This window comes from Lipotes vexillifer, unplaced genomic scaffold (genome assembly GCF_000442215.2).
Source record: "Lipotes vexillifer unplaced genomic scaffold, Lipotes_vexillifer_v1.1 scaffold518, whole genome shotgun sequence".
In the NCBI taxonomy this organism is placed as follows: domain Eukaryota; kingdom Metazoa; phylum Chordata; class Mammalia; order Artiodactyla; family Lipotidae; genus Lipotes; species Lipotes vexillifer.
The window spans coordinates 1,295,089-1,311,359 of record NW_006780945.1 but is presented as its reverse complement, the minus strand read 5'-3'; the positions used below and the strand labels follow the sequence as shown (position 1 = coordinate 1,311,359).

General features: G+C 40.2%; 1 protein-coding gene across 2 annotated transcripts in view; it reads right to left on the bottom strand.

Annotated features, from left to right (window-relative positions):
• GRB2 (growth factor receptor bound protein 2) overlaps positions 1-16,271 on the bottom strand; it is a 69,658-nt gene that overhangs the window by 49,641 nt on the left and 3,746 nt on the right. For both annotated transcript variants that reach the window (XM_007454349.1, XM_007454348.1), the window contains exon 2: positions 12,222-12,437. In XM_007454349.1, coding sequence (XP_007454411.1) covers positions 12,222-12,299 — 78 coding nt within the window. In that variant the 5' untranslated portion in view covers positions 12,300-12,437. The remainder of the gene's footprint in view (positions 1-12,221; positions 12,438-16,271) is intronic.

Here is a 16,271-nt window from a genome sequence, read left to right as displayed (position 1 = left end):
GAAAGAGCATGCAGAAAGCTTACACTTTGATACACAATACCAACAAACTAATAACTAAATTTGAAAATTACTTCTACAGTCTTTAAGGACAACAGCTGTTCAGGTGTATGTAGTTATATTAGGTGCTCCAAGAAGGCAGATAAAGGGCATCTGAACACAAAGAGAATGACTTTCCAAGTAAAGTACTGGTTCTTTCTCAACCAGTAACCTAAATTTAGGAAACCAATAAAGTAATTAATCTCAAGGAAAGACCTGCAGGGCTACAGGTTTCCACTTCTAGCACTAAGTGAGGCCATCAGTCACAAATTCATCTGAGTATCTGATGTAGACAATATTAGCACAACTTTTGGGAAAATTCACACCAATTTCAGGTTCGAAATCTACTCTGACTCAGCTTTAACATGTGACCTTTAAAGTCTTAATCATTATGATCTTCTCTAATAGCCTGGCAAAGCGATCTTTCTAGCTACTGCTTTTTCTAAAGAGGTGCAGTACATTTACACAGAAACCCCATCCTTCCTTCCAAAGATGAAGTACCTGCTTATTTTCATTATCACAACTTTGAATATGGTTTCAGTGTGCTTCTCATGGTACCCAGAAAGTACAGTAAAAGTAACTATAGCTATACTCATTAAATGTCTTTCTTCCTGAAAGGTTACAGAAAAACAGAACAGTTATTTTCTCTGGGAAGAGTATTTGCCTTTTACATTTTCTAATGAGTTCGACATTTGTTTTATTTTATTTCATTTCAAAAAGTTATCTTGGGCTTTCCTGGTGGCGCAGTGGTTGAGAGTCCACCTGCAGATGCAGGGGACACGGGTTCGTGCCCCGATCCGGGAAGATCCCACATGCCGCGGAGCAGCTGGGCCCGTGAGCCATGGCCGCTGAGCCTGCACGTCCGGAGCCTGTGCTCCGCAATGGGAGAGGCCCGCGTACCACAAAAAAAAAAAAAAAAAAAAAAGTTATCTGGGTGACAGGAGGGATTATGGCCTTTCTTTTACACTTTTCAATAACTCTAATAAACATTTTAAAAGAATGAAATGAAGACACCTGATATTTTTCAATGCACAACAGATAACTAAAACCCACAAATAACTGCAAATCTTTATTTTGTCTCTTAATTTTACCTTTCAGAGCCAAACATTTTTATAGAAGTTGATAAATAAAATGTAAATGACTACAGGAGACAAGGAAGGCAACATGGATAATTAAACCTAGGAAAAACTGCAATTTGGCTGCATTACTAGCCATAATCCAGTTTGGAGACTGACCGAAGTCAAAATTACGTAAGTAAGAAAGCACATAACGTTAGTTTCATATAAGGTGCAGGGAAAAGATAAGCTAGATATAACTAGAAATCTGGGCAGCAAGACCAGTTTTAGGGCTAATCTTACTTGTTCATAAGCAAAAGGGCCGAGCCCGCTTCTAGTTTACTGTTGTGTATTCTCTATTTTACATAAACTCTATGTAATAGTCCTAGATAACTTGGAGATGCTTGTGCTGTCTTCACCAAGAAGAAATGAACAAATTTACTCCATGAAGCTGTACACTGATTTTTTTTTTCCTTTTAAGAAATCAAAATAGACCCTAAAATGTTTGTTGACTTGTAAATTTACATCTAGAAAACTACTGTAGTGTTTTTGGTTTTTACTGCTTTTCTGATTATGAAACTAATATATGCCTGTAAAAATATCCACTATAGAAATGCATGCTGTAGAAAGTGACAGTTCTCCATAATCCCAACATCCAGAGAGAACCAACACGATAGTTTTGTTTTTTCTTTATATCTCAGTACATGTAAGAGCATGAGGATGTTTCAATAAATCACTCCACTTTTTTCTCAAAAGCTCTCAGTAGAGCCTTCTGGCTCTAAAGCTAAACATTTGCAGCATCAACTAAACAAAGTTGGTTTGTCTGTCTTTCCATCTTTTTCCAAACATGAGTGAGGATGAATTATCTCCCTCTAGAAGGGATTAATTCAGCCAGAGAAGTAAAACTGAATTAAAACTACATCTATGAATACACATCAAATTTCTCAGCTATCAAAATTACTTATTAACTTAACTTGACACAGCTATAAAAAAGCAAATTAATCACCTGAAGGAACAGCACAAAATAAAACGTGCTTCAGAAAAACTAGATGCTGTTGTCAAGTATCTTAGATGCTGAGTGAAGAGGTTTAATCATTTCACAGTCCTATAAAACACTGTCAAACTGTGAAATAATATTCTATTGTTAAAGGAGGTCAGAAAATGAAGCCAACATTAGCTGCACTACTATTATGTATTCTGACTAAGATTATGGGCCATTCTCATTCAACTTGACCTCAAGTAGGTAATCTGTTCAATCCTTTTGGACAATAGAGCATCATACATAATCAAAATCCTCCTTTGAGATGATAAACTAAACTTTTAATAGAAACAAGCTAAGTATCCAGCAATGGGGAAATAGCTAAGTCAATTATAGAACATTAACTTTAAAAATATTTTAAAATATTAAACCATTAAAAATAATTAGTAAAACAAATACAGGAAAACGGTAACATATGTTGTATTTTAAGGCCACTATAATTACAGCAGTATAAAAATGTTTATACAATAACAAAGCCTAGAAGAGATCTGCAACAGTAAAAATACTGGAGTGGGGAGTTTGTGCAGAATTTTGAATTTCCTCTCTTTTTTTTTTCTATTAATGTATATTAAAGTAATTTTAAATGTTAAGGAAAAATGGAAATCTTGACAATAAAATGTTGCAGGGACTTCCCTGGTGGCACAGTGGTTAAGAATCCACCTGCCAATGCAGGGGACACAGGTTCGAGCCCTGGTCTGTGAAGATCCCATGTGTCGCGGAGCAACTAAGCCTGCACGCCACAGCTACTGAGCCTGCACTCTAGAGCCTGCAAGCCACAACTACTGAAGCCCGCGCGCCTAGAGACCTTGCTCCGCCACAGAGAAGCCACCGCAATGAGAAGCCCGCGCACCACAAAGAAGAGTAGCCCCCACTCGCCGCAACTAGAGAAAGTCCGCACACAGCAACAAAGACCCAATGAAACCAAAAAAATAAAATGTTGTAAATATATTGTTTTTCCTCTAGCAATCCATTTCAAACCATACATATTTATCTAGGAAAATAAAAGATCTACGAAATAATGACACAAAGACATTGCATGATCAATATTCTGACTGAAAACACACACTGCTTTCTTTCCTTTTTTCTTTCTTTTTTTGTTTTCTTTTTTGCAGTACGTGGGCCTCTCACTGTTGTGGCCTCTCCCGTCGTTGCGGAGCACAGGCTCCAGACGCGCAGGCTCAGCGGCCATGGCTCACGGGCCCAGCCGCTCCGCGGCATGTGGGATCTTCCCGGGCTGTGGCACGAACCCGTGTCCCCTGCATAGGCAGGCGGACTCTCAACCACTGCGCCACCAGGGAAGCCTACACACTGCTTTCTTGTTCTCTGTGAAGTCTACAGTTTTAAGGTCCAAAATGCATTTCCTCTCACTTTAAAACTAAACTGATGCTTTTTGTATTTTTTCAAAAGCAAAGTATTAAAAAAGGCTTTGCCATTTTGCTAAATCTAGATTTTAAAAGTCTGCTGTTAAACTAAAGAATAAATAAATTAGTTAAAAATCAAAGCCATTGTTAGGGTGAGAAAAACTTTAAATATTTACGACTAATAATTACTACCTGTTTCAACAAAAATATTAGGACAGAAAGTATAAGAGCGACTGCTAGAAATGAGACCATAGTAGGCTCTAAGCTTTCCTACAAGATAAAGAAGGAAACATATCAAAGCATTATTTATAGCATCCTTAAGATTTAAAAAAGTTGTTTGAGGGGGAAATATGCCTATTCTAGGTATGGAGACCAGAGAGAATGTTCTCCCACAGGTCCTCCCTGAGGACACATAATAATGAAAGACTCCTTAATATCCTTAGAGTAAATACAGCAACAAATTTTTCCCAAGGCTGTTTCTTCTATCACTTCTTAATATTTGCCAACAGCATAATCCCAAAGCTCTATTCGGCCCAAGAAATATACAAAAGTGAGGTACCCAACAGGACACTGTGCAGTTACCCACCTCTTTGCTTTCAGGTTTAACTCTGAGAGAGAGCCAAAGACTTTTAAGAATGGAGAAACTCCTTGTCTTTCACAAAATCCTCCATCAATACCATGCTTTCTGCTAAGCTCTGGGACAACGTTTGCACAGTTCTGAGTTTGAGGTAGTATCAGGACAAGCACCCAGCCAGTTTTATGTGTCGAGTCATGTGACTTAACAGTTACCTGAGCCAGCAGTAGGACTGACATCCTCTTATCAAAGTTGTGCGTCTGAAAAACATTAATAAAACTAATGACAGGTAGCATTACTATCTACTTTACTCGTCACTGCTTTAAGCACACTAACGTATTAATTCTTTTAATCCTCACTGTGACTCTAGGAAAGTAGACGCTATTCCCATTTTGAGGATGGGAGAACCAAAGGAGAGTCAGCTTCCCAAGACCAAAAGGCCAGATCTGCCAGAAGAAGAAGGTGGGTCTAGCCCTGGAGCAGTTCTTTATCACAATACCACAGGTGTCTCTCATTCCACATACACTAGGAGGTAAAACAGAGGAAGTATCTGCCAAAAAGACCAAGATTTTCCTCCAAAAGGTGTTGTGAGTCACTTTTTAAAAGGTGTCTAAGTTTTACGACTCTGAACATAGGCACAGTGAACTTTAGCCTAACAGCAGGTTAAACCTCAGTCATTAAAAATACACAACCAACCAAGCCCTGACCGGAGCACTTTAACTTCCTAGAATATCCATCAAGGTAAAACATGCAAAATGTTAACTACTTACCATTTGAATAAAGCTGTATTGACTTAATAAAACTGATAAATTAATTAAAGTAATGTAAAAAAAAAAAACACAAAAAAGAAGTAAAAATCACCTGAAATCCAGCTCCTTGGAGATAACTGTTACCTTTTAGGGGATCATTCAGAAAGAAGTCTGTGTATTTAATAAGCAAATAGAAATAGATAGCAATTTTCCCTAAATGGGCTCGCGCCCCCTCCCTCCTGACCTCATTTGGGTACAAAAAAGCCCCACAGGGTAGTGGTTAAGAACACGGAATCTGGACTTAACCGGCCTGGATTTGAATGTGAACTTGGGCAAGTTACTTAACATAAGCCTCAGGTTCCTAATCAGTAAATTGGGGATAATAGCATCTGTCTTAATAGGATTATTGTGAGGATTAAAAGAAAATACAAGTAAAATACTTAGCTTAGTGCACAGATATATACTAAAAACTCAATAAATTAGATATATTTTCACTTTTTAAAAGAGGATCCATAAACACTTGTCTGAGCAACACACATACTGTATTGATATAGTTTTACATCAACATTAACATCTTCACAGTATCCCACTTTACAAGCACCATAATCTGTTTATGTAGCCTCCCACTGATGGGCTACTTAAGGTTCTTCTTTTTATAATATAGTAATTCCATGTATTCGAAGATGCCTATTTTTACACCTTTTAATATCCTGGAAACGATATTTCATAATTTAATTGCAGAAATTTCTAGGTGGCACACAAATTCAGTGAAATAAACACCCCCCCCCATGTCTACATTTAAAAAAACTTGTTTGTGAATTTTCCTAGACTGAATTCTTGAAAGTGCAACTGCTGGGTCATTTTATGGTCTAATACGTATCACCAAGCCATGTTCAAAAAGACCAACTGTATTCGTACAAAGCTCCACTGGCAGGAGGAGACAGTACCCATTTCCCCACACTCTGACCAAAAGAGGGTGGGGTCAAGTCTTTATCATCTTTGCTAATCTGAAAGGCGAAATGACCTTTTTTTCCCCCTTCATTTCTTTTATTATTAACCTCAGCTTACTTATAGGATATCCAATACGTCACTATGCAGAAGCAGTGCCATAAGACAGCTGTCCATGCCTGGCAGGTGAGTAACTCAGGACTGCAGATAAGCTTATATTTCTGGTTTACTCATACCTGACAGTTAACAGGGGAATTAATGTACTGTAGGGGGAGCACTGCAGCCAGGCCTAAGATCAAATCCCAGCTTTGCCTCTTACTAGATGTGTGAACCTGAGCCTGTTACTTAACTTCTACACCCATAAGATGGGGCTAATAATGCCAACCTTCTGATATCCAAAATTAGAAATCATGTATAACTTTGTGGCATATATTAAATGCTTCATAAATAGTAGCTATTCAATGATGACTTAACTATAATGGTTCACAGAGGTGAAAACTGAAGACCCCAAAGGAACGGTGCATTTCCTTAGACATTTCTCTCTCCAAACAGGGATGACTGGTCTTCAGCCAGCAACCCCCTCCACCCCCAAAGGAGTCTTGTACAGGAACTGAAAGTTCATTCTTAGCACCTATTTGGAAACAGTCCATTCAGATGACAGGGGGGAAATGAATATGATGAAAGGCAAACAAATTATGTTGTAAGAGAACTCAAACTGTCCTCTTCTTAAAGATTAAATGCAATATTCTGAGTTTAGTTAACAAGATTGATAACAATTCTTATCAACAGGCAAAGAAATACTTCAAAAAGTATACTGATACCAGTACTTTGAAATAATGAAGAAAAAACCCCACCCCAACCTCTTATTTTTTAGCTTTGATAGTTCAAACACCTGAAATGAGACTCATGTACTGAAATTCAGGACTCAGAGCTGTTGTGAAAACTGTAACCAATCACACTCTAGTTCACATTCCTGGCCCTCAGGAGCACACTCAATGGACGTTCTTTTCTCAGTTACACAGGAGACTTATTCAAATACCCCCAGCTGACAGGCAGAAATCCCGTTATTTTTTCTTTTCCTCAAAGCACCCCCTGTCCTTCATTCCTAGTCTCCCATACCTGTACAGGCACTTATCTCACAACCTGATTACTGGCAACTGCCAGGCTGGGACTCCAGGCTTCCCTCCTTGCAATCCACTATACACACAGGACACTTTCGTCATCAGCTGATAACCTTCAGACGCTTAAGGACAAGATCAAACTCTTATTGGGTTTTTCTTATCAGGCTCCAGTTCTACCTTATTTTCTACTCCGTCACAGCCTATAACCTTATTCTAGCATTCCTGTCTCAAACACAACAAGCACAGCCCCCGCCCCTCCCTTCTCCTCACCTAACCCTGTCCTGGTCTTCACAAGGTCCAGTCCAAGTCATGCCTCTTCCACACAGCTTTCTCGGACTTCGGCTCTCACCAATCTCTTCCCTTCAAAATTACACTGGCAGTTACAGTTGTGTGTAACACAACTTCAGCATTCTGTTAAATACCAGTTCAGCACTAAGTACTAATAGCTGTGATCTTGGATAGATCATTAACCTCCATGGGCCACCATTTCCTCACCTGTAAAATAAGGAAGTCTTTTCCTGTTCTAAAGATCCTCTAGGGCTTCCCTGGTGGCGCAGTGGTTAAGAATCCGCCTGCCACTGCAGGGGTCACGGGTTCAAGCCCTGGTCCGGGAAGATCCCACACGCCGCAGAGCAACTACGCCTATGTGGCACAACTACTGAGCCTGTGCTCTAGAGCCCGCAAGCCACAACTACTGAGCCCATGTGCCACAACTACTGAAGCCCGTGCTCTGCAACAAGAGAAGCCACCGCAATGAAAAGCCTGCGAAATGCAATGAAGAGCAGCCCCTGCTCGCCGCAACTAGAGAAAGCCCATGTGCAGCAACGAAGACACAATGCAGCCAAAAATAAATAAAATAAATTTATTAAAAAAAATAAAGATCCTCTAATTTTACACACTGTCACATACTGTTTCACATACTAACCTCACTTCTCTTATTTGATTTTAGAGTTCCTGAAGGGAGAAAGTACATCTTCTATTTCTCCCCCAACTCTCAAGGCAACTTACCCCAGGATGTGGCTCAAGGAGACGCTCTGTAAATGTAACAGTAAAATAGTGTCATCAGCCCTTAACCCAAGACCTAGTTCTAAAGCAGTTTAGGAAACTGGTAAAGGAAGTTCGTGCCAGACAGAGAAGAAGATATTGAGATGATCTACTGTTTGTTCTCTTCTAGAGTCTAAGGTCTGTCTTGATAGAAAATAACCACCCAGCTACAGAATGCAATGAGCACAGGTTTGAGAGCTCAGAACAGTCTCTTCATTCCTATGCAGCAGTGTCTGAGGTATCAATACGTGTACAGAAGCCCCTAGATGGCAGACGCAACTTTTAGGTAAGCTCAGGCGTTTTGTGTGCCTAGGGCAGAGTATTCAGGGGCCTCATTTTCAGTGGAGAACCCCTGGGGCTATCTCAAGGCTGCCCTACAATGGTGGGGAAATTTAGGTTCATTTCATCCACATAAGACCTGAAACTGCAAAAGAAGAGCAATTTCTTCCATACCCAGCCCCAGTGCTCTCCCCACCCCTCCCCAAGAAAAACACAAGCTTTTATAAGAGGGAAATTAACAAAGGCAGATATATCCAAGCATTAAGTTCTATTTACAGCTTCCAGTAAGATGTTTTTAATCTGCTCTCTCTTCCCAGGGCAGTACAAGTCAACATGTGGACAGAGCGTAAGGAAGTGGTCTGCTGGGGGACAACGAGTCAACATTCAGCAAAAGTTAACCAGGAACTCCAAGACAGTGAGAGGGAGTCATCCTGAACCTGGTCATAGGCAGAGGGCTGAGCCCCTTTCTGTTTCATTATCTTCAAGTAAAATGTACTCAGTACCCACGTGCACATGTCCCTTTTATCAACAGAGGGTAAATATATCCATATTTCAATCGAGGGAAACTGGTCAATGCTTTCCAGACACTTCAAAACATGATCTGGCTCACAACTGCCATCCTAAAGAGTGAGCAAATCAAATCAGAGCCACTCAAACGAAGTCAGTTACTCCCTGAACAATCAAAGAAGAAAACGCTGCCTTTTTTTTTTTTTTAAACTAATAGTGCTTAAGACAAAGCAATGTCCCTCCTCTTCATTCAGCTGTTTCACAGAATTATGAGACAAAGGGCAACTACTGCATCGTCACTTATTTTTTGGAGTAAAGCCACAAGATTACTAACAAACAGCTAACGGCCACCATTCAAAAGCAATAATGGCATGATGACTTCATATGCCAGTTATCTGCCAATCTGGAAAGAACCAAATATATGTATGTTTCTCTCTCCCCAAAGAAAATCTGAAAGTAAATGTGAGCACTCTGATTCACTTTCTCTCCCATCCTAAAAATTTCTGGGGGAAATATTAAACAGTATCATCCTAATTGTAGGATGGAAAAGAAGGATATTACACTTGTTCAAGAAGTTTACCAATTTAAGGTGGAGAACTTATAAAATGTTCACGGTCCAAGACTAAATTTAGTGGCAGTAAACAGGGAAAGTTCTTGTCTAAAAATTCTTTAAAACAGACCTCAAAGTTCACAGTTTTGTTTTGATTTGTTGCTTTAGTTCTAAATGTGCAACTGGATAGACTAAGAGAAAAAATATGAACTTCCAGGCTCAAGTTTCAAGTTTCTAGGGTAAACTTAATGGAGAAATCTAATTTGTATTTCCGTAAACAAACAAACCAAAAAAACCCCCAAGCTTGGCCCCAAAGCATTTTTGTACAAGTGACAAATGTGGCTACTTGAGGAGCCAATCTTTTTTTTTTTCCCTTTATCTGAGTAGCCAATCTTATTATGATATCAGGAGCAGGTTATCTGCTGAATAGTAATCACCTAAGAAAACACCAAATTATCTCCTCAGTACAATGATACAGAGTAATTTAGTAGTCTAAGTTATGATTGCCGATTTCTAGCTAAAGACATAGAAACAGATGATGTATTTCTCTCTAAAACCTATAGCTGGTTCTGTCTGCTTTCTGATTAATTTAGTGCTGACTTTGAGAATACCGTCAAAAAGCTCACACACACCTCAGAATGCGAGAAAATATTTGCAAATGAAGCAACTGACAAAGGATTAATCTCCAAAATTTACAAGCGGCTCATGCAGCTCAATGTCAAAAAAACAAACAACCCAATCCAAAAATGGGCAGAAGACCTAAACAGACATTTCTCCAAAGAAGATATACAGATTGCCAACAAACACATGAAAGGATGCTCAACATCATTAATCATTAGAGAAATGCAAATCAAAACTACAATGAGATATCATCTTACACCGGTCAGAACGGCCATCATCAAAAAAATCTAGAAACAATAAATGCTGGAGAGGGTGTGGAGAAAAGGGAACACTCTTGCATTGTTGGTGGGAATGTAAACTGACACAGCCACTATGGAGAACAGTATGGAGGTTCCTTGAAAAACTAAAATAGAACTACCGTACAACCCAGCAATCCCACTACTGGGCATATACCCTGAGAAAACCATAATTCAAAAAGAGTCATGTACCAAAATGTTCACTGCAGCTCTATTAACAATAGCCAGGACATGAAAGCAACCTAAGTGTCCATCAACAGATGAATGGATAAAGAAGATGTGGTACATATATACAATAGAATATTACTCAGCCATAAAAAGAAACGAAATTGAGTTATTTGTAGTGAGGGGGATGGACCCAGATACTGTCATACAGAGTGAAGCAAGTCAGAAAGAGAAAAACAAATACCATATGCTAACACATATATATGGAATCTAAGAAAAAAAAAAAGGTCATGAAGAACCTAGGGGCTAAGACAGGAATAAAGACACAGACCTACTAGAGAATGGACTTGAGGATATGGGGAGGGGGAAGGGTAAGCTGTGACAAGGTGAGAGAGTGGCATGGACATATATACAGGACCAAATGGAAAACAGATAGCTAGGGGGAAGCAGCTGCATAGCACAGGGAGATCAGCTCAGTGCTTTGTGACCACCTAGAGGGGTGGGATAGGGAGGGTGGGAGACACAAAGGGAAGAGATATGGGAACATATGTATATGTATAACTGATTCACTTTGTTACAAAGCAGAAACTAACACATCATTGTAAAGCAATTATACTCCAATAAAGATGTTAAAAAAAAGCTCACGGTTTCCTTCTCCTTAAAGGGCTCTTTATCACCTTCTATGAAGTGCAACCTACATTTCTAACATTACAAAAACTACTGTGCAGTAGTAGTTCACAAAAACTAACTTCAGAGCAGAACTCTACACCTTGGGCAGTGAACAAAATAATAACTCTCCATAGGTCTGCAAAACTTAAAAACAAAAGTCACTAGTCCTTTTATAAAGAATCATATTTCTGTATTTCCACTTTCTTCTTCTTTATAAAATCCTAATAATTTCATTCAAGAATAGTAAACAAATGGATGGCAAATTCCAATAATCAGGTTTAGAGGAAAAAAGTCAAAACTTGAGACACAGTGAAGACTCAAACATTAAATTTCAGGTTTTTCTCAGAGTTGATACACTATTTGATAACACCCACCCATGTAAAAATAAATTACATATCCAAAAGAGCAAGCTGCTCGAGTCAATTGGGTAAACAACATAATTAACACGTGCCAGGTGGAAGGCGAACCTCATGTAAATAGTGGGGCTCAAAATGAGCTGCAGACTGTAAGGAAGCTTATTTTTAAACTGTCAGCAGGTTTCTCTGGTGAAATCAGAGTTTAACATGGGGTAACTGCTCCTCAAGTTAAAGAAAATCGAAATCTGACTGGTACAACAGCAAGTTGAACCTTGTCATTTAGAACTCCATTAGTTGTTTCATGAAGAATAAGAATACACTGAGGTTCTTTAACGAGTTTTGGCATGTACTTCTAACCACCTCTCTAAACTAGGGGAAATTAATTTCTAACCTACTAGGATCACATTCCAGAAGCAAAAATCTTCTGACTATGTAAGATAAGACTAATTGAGTGCTTTTACAAAAATACTTCAAATTTGGGTCTTTTAAAAAAATCCTCTCTTTTTTTTTTTATAAAACTCTAGTAGATTAGGTAACCCAACCTACTCATACGCTTCCTTACTATAATCATATTGCTCTGACATTACTTGAATTACCAATATCAACAAGCACAGAAATGCTCAAGGCATTCACACAAAGGCAGTTAAAGACCACACATCACACCAACACTCTGAAGTCATGTTTGATATTCTACTCAGCATCTAGCTCTCCAAATCACACAGGATGGTAAATGTTAAAAGTGGGCAATGAAAAAAGAACAAGCACAGCTTCTTTGTGTGTTATCAGGGCACAAGAAGGCAGGTGAGTACAAGGAGAAGCCATCTGAGCGTTTGCTGGGCATCAACACTTACCTTGAGGATGTCCCCCCTTTTGAAGCTCAGCTCGTCGTCTGCGGTAGCTTTGAAGTCATATTTGGCGATGGCTTCCATTCTGAGCGGGGCTCAGGGCTCAGCAGCCTGAAGCAGGGGGGAAGGGAGTCTTCCCTGCTGAAGCAACCCAGTGCTCTGGGCTCAGCCTCGCCTCTCAGCTGGGACTCGCTCCTGCACGCCGGGACACACAATGCCACCCTGAATCAGAAGAGCAATGATTGAGAGAAGTGGCCGGATCGAAGGCAGCCCCGCCCTGCCAGTCGGCCTGCCGTCCCAGCCCCCACGCCCCCTGGCTCGGCCTGGCTCAGCCCTCCTCCCTCCCTTCCAGGCAGGAGCCCTGAGCTCCTCCTTCCTCTTTCCAGCCTCGGCCCCCAGGCAACTGACAGGCCTGCCGGCCAATGGCGGCAGCTGCTCGAGCTAAACCAGAACACACTTCCTCTTCCCTCCCGCTGGGTGTGTTCGGTGTGCAGGAACCGGCTGGAGTCCGAACGGTCTCCGCCTTTCCTCCCTCGCCCCTCACGCTCTTCTCCAGGCACGAAATGCAATCCACGTAAAGAAAGGCCTCGCCCTCGGGATGGCACCCTACTTTTCTCAGTTATAGAGGCCTCTCTCCCTCCTTTCTCCCTGTCAACCTTTCTGGTGTTTTGAAAATGTTGGGTCCCCTATCCACAGTCAAAAGCCAGCAATGTGGGCTTTGGTCCTGAGCTGCTTTAACTGTTCTCAGAAACTAAACCTTGGTCTGCCCCTAGGAAAGTGGAAGAAACTGAACCTAGGAACTACTTTCTTATTCAGTTTGCTACTCTCAGCATAGGCAACTCTCCCTCTCCACTTGCCAGCTGCGACCGGCAAGCTCAGGTGACCAGAAAGGAAATCCAGCTCAGAGCCTTTGGTGGGTGGAGACCTGCTCGTGCAGAAGGCTCCCTATCCCTCGAAGACCCCTAAGACGTCGGGGGCCCCAACAGCCCTTGGAAACAGACGTGCAAGGCTCAGCATTCCAAAAGCAGCCTCTGCATTATTCCTAACTAGCCTACGGAGCAAGGGTGAAGTCCTAATCTACACTTGAAAGCAATCCCTTTTTCAGAATCTTAGCTACCGCCCAAAAGCCAAACAGAAGCCTCTCACAGTTTCCCTTAAAACAGGTGCTTTTCTCGGAGCCAGGGGAGTACTAGACTGATCCAAACTGCATTTTGCAGGCAAAGATTCTGTAATAACCCTTAGGTAGTGTACCAGGTGATGGTGAAGCTGGGCAGTACAATCACTGCGGAAGTGAAGAGTCTCGAGCCCTGAATATGGGACACAACCTAGACCTTCCCGTAACTAAAGGAAAACGAAGCCCCATTCTTCTTTTGTCAGTCACTGTTTTCATACAGGCTAAATAAAAGCAGAAAACAACACTGACACTGGCAGAATGGGGACAGATTATAGTGACACCCTTTGGTGGATAATTACCACCTAGCAGAGACCTCATTTGAGGGGCACGAGTGATTATTATTCTTTTGTTCTAAAGTTAACAACTGGGGCATTAATCAAGCATAGCTACAAAAGGACTAAGGAGTAAACCAGCTGGGAATACTAAGGTTAGAGGGAAATGAGTATTACCAAGGAGGAAAGAACCACCGGGTAATAAAAAGTCCTTCAGCCGAATTCTGAAGGCCAAACATTCCACTGCAGGTAAACTAATAAACTAAACCAACGTTTATTCATTCTATCAGGCCATACCTAGGATATCCTGTGTTGTGCTGGCTCTAAAACAGGAAAGCAAAGAGTCCCAGCAAATTAAAAAAAAAAAGATTAGTCTCAGTATTTTCGTGTGTCCTTTAAACACCCTTTACTTATACTCACCATAGTTACTTATTTATCAAATGAATCCATATAATTTTAAAAGTCAGAGCATTAAAAGGCTTATGAAAAAGAGCAATTCCCTACCCCAACACTCACAAGCAATCACCCTCAATTTTGTTTTTAGCTTTCTCTTTATGTTTACTCAGACTATTTCTAAATAACACCCTTCTACTGCTGTTTCTTAATTTATTCCAGCCATCACCTATCACCTGAAAGATGAGGACTTAGCTGTTCCGCCCCTGCCAATTCTGCCTTGCCCCATCCCAGTAATGCCACATATTCCGGTTTAAGCAGTAGTTATTACATTACGAAACATTGTTCACTGGTGATTTAAATAATGTATGGTAACCAACCTTCCTTTCTAGTACAATCCTTCAATTTTTCCCGGAATTAATAACTGTTTCTCCTTTTTTGCCTACTTTCCAGTGTGTACCTATTTAAAACTTTTTACAGCTGCTCCAAAATCCCCGCTACATGCCTATCAATATTTTCCATACCCTGACCTGACCATTTATTTTCACTGGTCTTCAGGTCTGATTGTTGGGACTATGTATCAATGATGGGAGGTTGAATAATAATTGCGCAGATCCAAAAAACTTTAAAAGTTTCATTTTTGAAAAACAGAAATCAGACAGAAACCTAAGCACTGTCACTGTCAAGGTACTATGCAGTAACAGGGCATAAACTTCTATGTCATTCATGATTCCAGATAGCTGCAGTGTGACTGAACAGCCAGACCATAAAAACCAAGAGTTTTCAACATTTGCTCTCCTGCTGTTAGTCAACTTATCTACCACAGGTTTCCTAGAGAAAACTTAAACAGACAACACTCTTGAAAATCGTGTTTCAAGTAACAATTGCTTTGTAAGATACAGTTTAATAGGAATGAAAACCAACCAATCAATACTTTGGCGGTGGTGCCAAGTACAAATTAGCGTTTCACAGAGAAAACTTGAGGAGGCCAGGTTTTAGGCTATCCACTGAAAAACATGTGGGCTCAAGAAATTCAAAAGGGTGCGTTTCATTAAAGACAAAAAAATTCTATCACATACACCGCATTAATTACTTAAAAAGGAAGAAAGAAATCTGAAAGTGGACACAATGTATAATGTTTTTAACAGAGTATATGTTGCTGTAAATTTCTCAAGAAAATGGACTGGGAGTACATTTAACCCTGAAGCCTGATGACAGAGTATGTCTGAACTGTTACCAGCACACACCCTGCAGCTCATCACAAGCAGAGAATTTTAACAAGGCAAGTGCAGCTTGAACTGTTCATTTAAAGCAATACGCACTGTATCGTAAACTGCAGTCTCCTAAAGGTATTTGTAGGATTTTATTTTCTGTCTTCCATTCAACTCTCTTCTTCCCAAAATTCACAGAAAATAAAATACGCGATACTTCACTGGGCCAGTACAGCTTAGTGTTAAGCCTGCATGGTTTGTAAAGGCTGACCCCAAGTTCAAGTAATGACCTTGATGCTTACCAGCTATAATTTTGGGCAAGGCTTTTAAAGAAGCCTCGGTTTTCTCATCTGTAAAATGGGTATAATATCACCAACTTTATAAGATTCACTGAGCATTGAATTAGGTAATACAGATAATAGACACATATGAAGCGCTACAGACAGAGCCTGACATTAAGTCACTCTAAGTTAAAACGTGACTCTACTTAAAACATATTAGATGTTTGTCTTCATTATTAAAAATGGCAAATTAAGGCTTACACTGCCATGGCCTGGGTTCTATCCCTGGTTGGGGAACTGAAATCCCCCAAGCTGCATGGTGCAGCCAAAAAAACCGAAACAAAAATCGGCAAATTAAAACAATGAGATTTCTTTCACCTACTAATTGTCAAATTTTTTAAAGATTTATAACATCCAGTCTCTGTGATACTATGGATAAAGAGATTCTCAGACTCTTTAACCAGTGTTGATTAAATTAACATTTTGAACAGCTACTATATGCCTAACAATAGGCTTAGTACTGGATTATAAAAATAAAATCACCACAGAGCTCACACTCTATCAGGGAATTAATTAGTTCAATCTTTTTGGAGAGTAATTTTACAGCATCTATTGACAAATTTAAAATACATACCCTTGGGCTTCCCTGGTGGCGCAGTGGTTGAGAGTCCGCCTGCCGATGCAGGGGACACGGGTTCGTGCCCCGGTCTGGGAAGATCCCACAA